The sequence below is a fragment of the Heliconius melpomene genome, chromosome 19 (genome assembly GCF_056956725.1).
Source record: "Heliconius melpomene rosina isolate 202511_hmr_F chromosome 19, ASM5695672v1, whole genome shotgun sequence".
Taxonomy (NCBI): domain Eukaryota; kingdom Metazoa; phylum Arthropoda; class Insecta; order Lepidoptera; family Nymphalidae; genus Heliconius; species Heliconius melpomene.
This window is the reverse complement of record NC_140407.1, coordinates 640,735-650,684: the sequence shown is the minus strand read 5'-3', so window position 1 is coordinate 650,684 and position 9,950 is coordinate 640,735. Positions and strand designations below refer to the sequence as shown.

Here is a 9,950-nt window from a genome sequence, read left to right as displayed (position 1 = left end):
CAGTTTATATTAAGATTTTGTATAATTTGGCTATAATATATCAATTAGTTCAAACGGACGAAGCCGCTGAGTTGCTAGTAAGTAATAAAAGAAAGCTATTATTCCACTTAGAAGTTTAACTGTCCTTGTTCTTATAAAGTAGACTGTAGAATAAAGTTAGTATAACAGTGATAAAAGGCCCATATAATGAAAAGTTTAGAATCACTAAAGTTGTGGATGTGGCAAATAAAAACGTTTTTACAGTATCTTTTAGTGGCTTTCGTATCATTTCATGTGTATCATTTTGGACATAAATTGTCTAAAAGTGTTCTTATACTTTATATCGTTTTACTTTTGATATGCCAATAATACTGAATTAAAAAACAATTACAAATAATTATTTTATTTTCATTTTATTCATTACTTCCATCCATTAGATGTGATGATCAATGGAGTGTACAGACTTTCCGCCCAATTTTTGAGACATTGTCATGTTCGGCGATAGATTTAAGTATTTAAATGAAAATAATTGATTCCCTTGAGTTGGAATCGAACCCATAACCGTCGCGTTTACAGTCAGACCACAGACGATATCCCGCTGCGCCTCGGCAGCCTCGAAAAGCTTTTTGAAATGACACCTTATATTTGTCACCATGAAATATTGAATGGAATTGATCGGCTTTAACAACTTAAGATAAAGTAAGATTTAGGTATTTCTAAATAAAACCACAAAAATTTTATTTTAATAACTCTTCTTACTTATATTTATATTTATTACAAATAATAGGTACAGATTTATATTACAATGCTTTATGTGTAATATATATTAAACCTTTTTACAAAAATAGTTTTTATAAGGTTCTAATACTGAATAAGTACATAAGTACATTAATATTTTTTACATATTAAGTATATATAAAAAAACAACGGCTGTCCTGTATTATATATACATTGGGCGGATTGTTATATCTTTTGATAAAATAAAAAAATATCTTAATCTTATTAAATATATAAAATATGGCTCAACAACTTTCAAAAGCTCTCTACTTTATGTATATTGTGTGTAATAAAAAATATTAATTTGATATCCTAGTAATAATGTTTAACAATTCATTCTTTTATTTTCATAGTTTAATTATAACAACTACATAATATTTACATTACATTTTTTTTAAATAAAAATACAGAATTTTTAATTTATTCAAACAGTTATTCAGTATTTTCAATAACAACAATACAAATAAATGACAATAATTCGTAGAATAAAAACTTATTCAATTAATATTTTTTATACAATTTAAAGGTCTAGGGTTGCTGTGAGTTAATTGAACATCCTAGTAAATTATTTACTTATTTTTAATGAATTATTAAATTAGAACCAATTAAACCACAGATAAATATAAAACAGATAATTTCGATAAAACTGTTCTTTATAATCTACAAATATATTTTATTTTATTAAGATGAAATATAAGTATTATAAATTATATTTGTTACTGTAGTTATATTATATATAGTTTTTGGAAATTACTGTTTAAAGAAAAAATATTTGAAATACTTAATATTTGCATTTTCAATAATATTATTAATTAGATCAAAAGTATTAATGCAAATTATGTACATTAAAAAGAACTGTGTTGTTTAAATATCATAATCAAATAATTAATCTAAATATACATTTATACTTAAACAATTAAATTCGGATTCATTTATCTACAAATTATTCTACTATCACAACTTTCATATACACAATATGGCCATTTTTATTTATAAAAATATAAGTGAAAATCAGCTATTTTTATTGAAAAAATAGAATTAATCACTTTCTACCAATCATCATTATATATAATTTCATATATATAAGCTGCAATATATCAATTTCAACCTTTATGTATGCACATATTATTATGTATATATGTGACATAATCCCTCTTATGTAGAATTAATTCTTTAAATGGACCAAAAAAAGCAAATTATATAAAAAATACAAACAGATTTAAAAAATGAAAAAATATAACATTTTTAAATGCATCTTTTAAAAATATTAGTGACGATTGATGAACTAAATAAATATTCATGTATGTACACTGATATTCTAAAAAAAGTTTTATGCGATTTATTGAATTAAATTTATAAATATTTATGTAAATATTAAAGGATTTTTAAACCGTCAAAATTTTCATACATCCAAAAATATTATACAAAAGAATTACAACAATATAAGCATTATTTCCTACACTTTGGATATTAAAATGCTCGTAAAGTAATTAAATTACTAATAAAAAAATATCTTATTTAAATATTCTTGTGTGAAAGGCTTTTCTTACAATCCCATTTACTTAAATGTATACATATAAAATTACTAGACATAGTGCGTCGTTGATTTCTGCCACTCAATATCTCTCAAATATGGGTGGAAAGTGGAGAATAGTGTTTTGACGCTAGGTTCTAGGACAAAAGATGAAGGTAAGAAATTTATTTTCTTCACTAACTTCGAAGTGTACTTAAACTTTATATCTTGCAATTATCTATACATCATACACCAAAGCAAAGATTAATAAAAACTCATAAACATAGATAAAAAAATAATAACATTTCTAAACTAAAATGTTATTATTTTTACAACCTTCATATTATATATTCACTTAATAGTTAACTTTAGACCGTTATAAGTATAAGTCCATACAAATCAATAATTTTAAAAAAATATTATAATATTTGAACTGTGTTCACAAAAATATGTAAGTTTATGAAAACCAATATTTTGAAATATATAACATTTGACGGCATCCAAGAGGCATTATTATATAATTTTTTTATACGTTTCTAAATATTCTACTGTTCTTATTGTATGGATGGTACTTTTAAAAATCTTAATAATATCCTGTAATTTTATGAATTATTATAATTCCGTTTACGTTATTTATTTATGAAGAAAGAAATTAGTCCTTTTATTTCTCATATATCAGTTACAATATTACAATTTCAAAATTCTTAAGACCCGTCAAGTTACTATGAAATATATAAAATAAAAAACTACCCTAATATTCAACAGTTATGCATTCAATTTCAACTCGTGGAAACGTCTGTTCACCACCCATCACGCAATCTACTTAATCTACGTAATAATATTATAAATCGAAAGAGTTCATTTGGTAACCGCGCTAATCTCAGGAACTACTTGGCTCGAAATTAATAATATTTTTGTGTAGAATAGTCCATGTAACGAGAAAGTCATAGTACATCACATTAATAGTTTCGATGAAACTTAGTTATTATTTACATTTACCTAAAGGCGTGAAACGACAAGTACAAGCTAGTGTCAGATAAAAAGAAAAACAGAGTGTTTTTACACTAGGTTCTCTTGCTTATCCCGCTATTTAGACTAAAGTAATAATAGCCATTTCAATCACAAATGTGTTCTTATTGGAACATTATTATTTTCATATACTCCGCTACTACACGTTGTAAATATCTTATCGTCTACAGGTTCTTCCGCTTTCGCTTCTTTTTCAGCTTGACTGGTAAATGTACGACATTTACCGGGCATTTTTCTGGACAATTTGGCAATTAACGGATGTAAGAGTTGTTCGTCAAATCTATCACTATCACTGCTAGTGATAAAGCCTATCACGACGCCAATTGTGACACATGTGATAGTGCCTATCACAGCGTACCACATATACGATATTGAATACATTTGCATGAGAGCTGTGAATCTGTAATAAAGAAATATTTGTTTAATTAAAATTGGTTATAAGACTTACTGGAAAAGATATTTGTCTATGGCTGATCAAATTTCTTTAATAATGTTTATATTTAAAATATACCTAAGTAAGGCTATGGCGGCGCAGTGAACGGCGTCTGATTGTAAACGGGATGGTTGTGAGTTCTATACACACTTGGATGAATGATATAATCTTTTAAATTGTTTTCATTTCCTCGCTCTGTTAAGACAATGCACGGCGTTCAATTCTGATACTTAACGCGCAATGTAAGAAAAAAATGAGCAGAAAGTGGAACACGGAGTCTTGTCTTTACAATGTGCAGATGTAGGTAGCTATACGAAAAAACTTGAAGTTTTTTTTCAGTAGGCCCTGGTTCCCTCTTCTTACTCTGCTATGTGTGGGATACAGAGTAAAGCTAAAAAATTAAGAAAATAATCTATTCAAATTTCTTAATATTAAGGAAATACTTACACAGGAGATTCTTCAGGTTGATGAGAAACATGCATTTTATCCAAAACTTGGAGTATTGGTGCAAATTGAGCTAAAGTTTGGTTTACTTCGACTGGAAGAGCTTTTGTTGTTAATACACTTTGCGTTATATTAGAACATTGCTGGAAGAAACAATTGTATTATTTTTTAATATATATCTAATATGAAACCATAACATAAAATCATAACCAGCTCGAATGAGAGTTCGCTGAGAAAAACTAGCAAGAAACTTAACAGTTGCTCATTACAAATATAAAATTACAATAAACAATAAAAATTAACAATATAAAATACGAACAAACAATTAAAAACTAACCTCCACAGACAAAGGCAGCATGGCGACCGTATCATTCACATACATCAACCTTCCAGCGGCCATCCAAGTTGTTATCACATGGGATGTTATCATACCCCATAACGCGCCCTTACCATTGGCCATGGGGAAAATGGCGGCAAGTAGAAAGACACCCAAAAGTGCCCCAGATGTAGCTGAAGTGACTAGTAAGGATCCCTCGACTACGCCCCCGACGAGGCCGACGCAGAGTGATAAGCTCATAATTATTATTGCTGTGGAACAAATTGTTTTTATACTAATTTCTCTGTATACAGCAGTTTCTGTATAACTTCACGCTGTATCCTGCGACTTGTAGGGAAAATAAAAACCTGTTATGTGCTAAAGGTATTCTACATACAGTAATCAATTTATCATAATAGTTAGTTCAATTGTTTAATTGATAATATCTAAAAAATAATAACTCCCACCATATATTATTCCAATAATCTTAATGATAGTTAGTTGTTGTCTGTCACTTATTCCTTTGAACGCCGGGGCTGCTGATACAAAGTCTTCCCAAGTAACCGTTGATAGTGAATTCACATTCGATACTAGAAAGCTGAAATAGAAATAAAAAAATATATTAAAAAAATGTGATTTAACATTTCAGTAAAGCCATGGGACAGCGTCTCACTGTTAACTTGTCGGTTTTCAGTTCAAATTCCTCTCGATAGAATGAATTATTGTCATTTCGATGAGATGCTTTTTTTTATCTTCAAGCTGTAATCCGAGCATTGCAAGTGGACAGAGGGAAACTAGGAATCGAGTGGAAGAACACTCTTGAAGTATTTTTTTTTACAATAGAGCAAAATTTTACATTGGAATGGTACTCGGAAACGTTTATATTATAATTAATATTACTCATATAGACTTCTTATTTCGTATTGTTAAATATACGAAACACAAATAAAAACAATAGTTCAGACACATACATATGTACATTAATATTTACATTTCATACTAACCTCAAAGCCCCATTAAATAGACTGCCCAAAAACAAGCCCAACATTCCCGGCAAAAATGAAAACTGATCTTGCACATAGAAGGGCAACACTTCATCCGGGGCAACTATCTGTCCTGATTTTAGAGGATCACAATACCTATATACGGAATACAGTCCCATCCCAACTACCCAGGACAAGCTGAACAGGATAGCCACAGCTGGGACGTTAGATAGTAATGTTCTCTTTACCCGGCTCTCGCTGGACATGGAACAATAACGTTGAACGAACGTCTGTTGACATCCGTATATTGATACCGACATAAATAGTTGTCCTATTAGGGCTGAGAGGGTGTCTACGCGTACTGTTGTGTCCATTGTGAATCTGTAATTGAAATAATATGTTTATGTTTATATTTTGATTTCTAATCTAAACTACTAGACAGAGGCCAGTTGTGGCGGAGGAGCACAAAAGTGTGACTGTAAATGCGACTGGTTGTGGATTCGATCCTCACTCGAGGGTGTGGGTGTGTGTGTGAATTTATTAATATTTTCATTTCTTTACTCTGGCACCAATACAAACGCCCGGCGTTGATTCTGATAATCAACACGCAATGCCTCAAAAAAAATTGGCGGGGAGTGTTTTAACACTAGATTCCCTTTGCCTACCCTAGTGTGTGAGGAAAACAGCGTGAAGCTGGTTTTTTTTATTTTAGTTTTAAACAATCATTTGCAGAGCGAAAATGTCTTTTATTCCTTTAATTTAATTTGCCACACTATAGCATTAATTTTCACTAATAAATAATGTATACGAATTTAACATATTTTTTTTTTTCTAATAAAAAAAAAATATATATTATTTAATCTTTTAAACTTACTTGAAAAATTCCAATCTGTTGCCGTCGATGTTATCAGTTATAACCTTTTCAGGACCTCCCGCCTTCACTGTAGATTGAATTATGAAGGCGCCGCTAACTAACACCATGGTTAGAGTTTGTATGACATCAGCCCTGAAAAGATGAATTACTTTTAATAAATGGAGTATATTATGGGCGTATCTGGATATATTTTCCACAGAGGAGAGGAGGGTCTGGACTTTAGCTTTGAGCATATATATACGTGTTAATCTTTTTTATTTTGCAGAGTCAACTGAAAATATAATGGGATTATATAATATATTGGGATGGGATGGGCAAAAAACTATTCTGTGGTGGGCACATAACAAGAGAACAACCCCCCCCCCCCCCCCCCTTCCAAATGCCTACGTCCCTGTTATTTATACATAATCATATAATGCGAATGCTACTCTGAAATAGCAGATTCAGTTTTACATTCTTTCCCGCTTAGCAACTCAGGCAGAGGTCAATCTAGAATTAAAACATAAAGTCGCCACACCCCCCAATTTTCGGAACTAGGGAGAGTAGTGAGTGGTGGAACTCAACCTCCCACTTTTTATTATCAAGGTGAAAATAATTGTAATTACATCATTGCCCTGAGTAGGGATCGAACCCACAGCTATAAAACATTATTAAAATAAGTCAAATTTTGTTATTACCATCTTAAATAATTTTAAATATTTTTTAACATTTACATAAGTTTTACTCGTTCTCAATATATATATTTTTCCAACATAATTAAAACGCACTCTACAATTTCCATAGAGATATGAAAAACAATATTTAAGATAAGGTCTTACAAATACTATACTATTATGAGAATTGTAAAAGTACTGCAGTAGGTATGTTACGTAAATAGTAATAACAGAAATTATAAGAAATCATATTTTATTTTATTCTAAAGTCATCACGAATTATAATGCGCATCTAAATATATAAAATTGTATGATTACTATTATTGTTATTGTAGGTTCATACTTTTTCTCGCATAGCGGGATACGCAAAGGGAATGTACTGTTAAGACACCTACTCCGTTGCCCACGCACTAACGAATTTTCGATAAATTTCTTATTGAGCAGCTGAACTCCACTCCACAATGCCACGCTTTTTTAACCAAAGCAGCTAAATGAAAATATTTAAATTATTTAAATATATTTTCATTTCCAGTCCTGGTGTAGAGAGCAAGCGTGCGAATGTAAATGCTACAGGTTGTGGGTTCGATTGACACTTGAGGCAAGGAAATGTCATTGAGTTAAGCCACTCAACCCGTAATATATCTCAAATTCAGAGTGTATAGCTTCTCTATGCTTACCCCAAATTATACCAATCGAGGACACATGCCAAATTTCAACTTTCCAAGTCCAATGGCTTAATCTGTGTTGCCGAAACCAAAGCCAAATTATATGAAATCTACGTAAATCGCCTGTGTTATTCTGATGTATAACTAATAACTATATTAGAGTAAAGTTTCATCTAAATCATTTGCACTGAAGTAGAACAAACGACCGTCCTTACGAGCTGTCACATTTATAATATTAGTAGGATATTGAACCCACTACCCACCCACACTAACCTGATAGCAGCAGCCAATCCGCCCAACAAATTAAACACAATAGCAACAACAGTCAAAGCGGCCGCTGATGCCCAGTGCGGCAGCGCCAGTACTGCATGAAGAGCGACAGTCGGCGTGTACACTGTTACAGCAAGATTGAGGGTCTGTCGAAGGAGGAAGGTAGCTGCTGCCATACGACGCACCCATATTGAGCCGAAACGCATCTGGAATTTGATAGAGGTAGAGAAGATTTGAAAGATGAAAAATTACTTGAAACATGTAAAATTAAGCATTTTTTTATATAGCACAGTAGGCAAAGGGAACCTAATGTTTTTGAGACATTACGTATTAATATGGAATTGAACATCGCGATCTTTCTTATGCGAATGAATAAAAATAATTATTTGCTCTCAGTGGGGATTGAATCCACAACCCTCGCTGTCACACTATACTAAAATGGTCTCTAAATCGCGCTTATTTTTAACTCGACATATATTTTTTAAGGCTGACGCTTGTCATCTCAGCCCATACTTGACTAGATCTTCGTGGTGTCAGATAACCTTAGCAAACCGCTTTTTATATGCATTGAAATTAAAATAAAATTAAACATAAAAAAAATCTACAGTCAGATTATATATTTTTTCTGCTTCTAGTTAAATATTATATATCTATCCACACTGGGAAAGTTTAAAATATGCATAAGTAACTAAGGGAATAAAAAATATTCTTTTGTTAATTAATTTAAAAAATGCACAATTACTTGCAACATAAACGAAGCTAAAGTGCTTATATTTATGATATTATTATGCAAATTTATAAAAAGTGCTTGTTTTTAATATTATAAATGTTGATAAAGTTTTGTATCACTTTAATAAGCGATACAAAACAAGGATTTTTATTTGGCTTTGTCTCTTCGTCAGAGACGGATTCTACAGTTGTAAAATAAAATAAAATATTGTTTTCTTATTCAGATATGGCGTTTGAACTAGTTAAAGAACAGCCCTTAGCTTTTATTGACAATTTCTATCTATTCTTTGCATAAAAAAATCATAAAACTTTTTCTTATTCTTTACAAAAAAAAAAGAATCGTAAAGCTTCTTTAGCTACACACCTCCTCCCTCAAATTCGAGACATTATGTGTTGTGAAGTATATAATTTAACTGAGTGGGCATCGAATTCTGAACCATCGCACCTACAAACTATGCTCTATATACACTAATAAAATTTATTGAGAATGTTCTATCAATGACTAATTACTTTTTAATAACGAACGGATCAAAATAATTAATTATAATAACGTTATATTTATTAATTGACGTCTTGTTATGTTCAGATAATGATAATCAATTTATTTTTAATTGTTTTTAATTTATCATTTTCTTTAATGTTTAAAACAATTAAAAAATAATGGTATTTAATAGTAAATTTATTAAAAAACTAATTTTTACTAACTAAAGTAATTTATTTGTGGTCTATATAAATAAAAGTTAAAAATATACAGCCTTATAGCCTTCTCGGTAAATGGCAACTCCAACTCAAAAAGACATTTTCAATTTAAGCTACTCCTAGCTAGTAAAAGTACTAATATCCATTAGTACTTTTACTACTAAAAAAATACAAAAAATTGAGACACAGATTATACGCCTGAGTACCATAATAGAGCATATGAACGTGATAGTTGTGGGTTCGATCTCCAATATTTAAATTATTTTTAATTCCTCGTTTTAGTAGACGAAATGCGACGTTGATTGAATTGAATTGAATCTCGCAAATTGAGGAGAACGTGGGCAACGGAGGGTGGGCGGCAAAAAATTTAAACAAATACCTGTAAATATTCATAAACGGAGTTCGTGTTAAGCCTATAGTAAACCGGTATGAAAATCCAGCATACTAGCGGGAAGGCCAGCATCATGCCGTAGAGCGTCTCCCACATTGCTGAGCCATAATACACAAGTTCGGATGGAAAACCTGAAACAAAAGGAAATATTATGTTAAAATATTTCTAATCTAATTTAGGTTTTAAAAGCCGCCC

The 9,950-nt window shown here is 30.7% G+C and overlaps 1 protein-coding gene across 1 annotated transcript in view; it reads right to left on the bottom strand.

Annotated features, from left to right (window-relative positions):
- Window positions 1-714: 714 nt before the first annotated feature.
- Window positions 715-9,950, bottom strand: part of LOC146528219 (sodium-coupled monocarboxylate transporter 2) — a 30,603-nt gene continuing 21,367 nt past the window's right edge. Inside the window, exons 3-10 of the mRNA XM_085203249.1 lie at window positions 9,744-9,886; window positions 7,940-8,142; window positions 6,349-6,480; window positions 5,496-5,855; window positions 4,959-5,089; window positions 4,513-4,763; window positions 4,179-4,318; window positions 715-3,698 (exon numbers count right to left, since the gene is read on the bottom strand). Of these exons, the coding sequence (XP_085059375.1) occupies window positions 3,389-3,698; window positions 4,179-4,318; window positions 4,513-4,763; window positions 4,959-5,089; window positions 5,496-5,855; window positions 6,349-6,480; window positions 7,940-8,142; window positions 9,744-9,886 (1,670 nt within the window). The 3' untranslated portion in view covers window positions 715-3,388. The remainder of the gene's footprint in view (window positions 3,699-4,178; window positions 4,319-4,512; window positions 4,764-4,958; window positions 5,090-5,495; window positions 5,856-6,348; window positions 6,481-7,939; window positions 8,143-9,743; window positions 9,887-9,950) is intronic.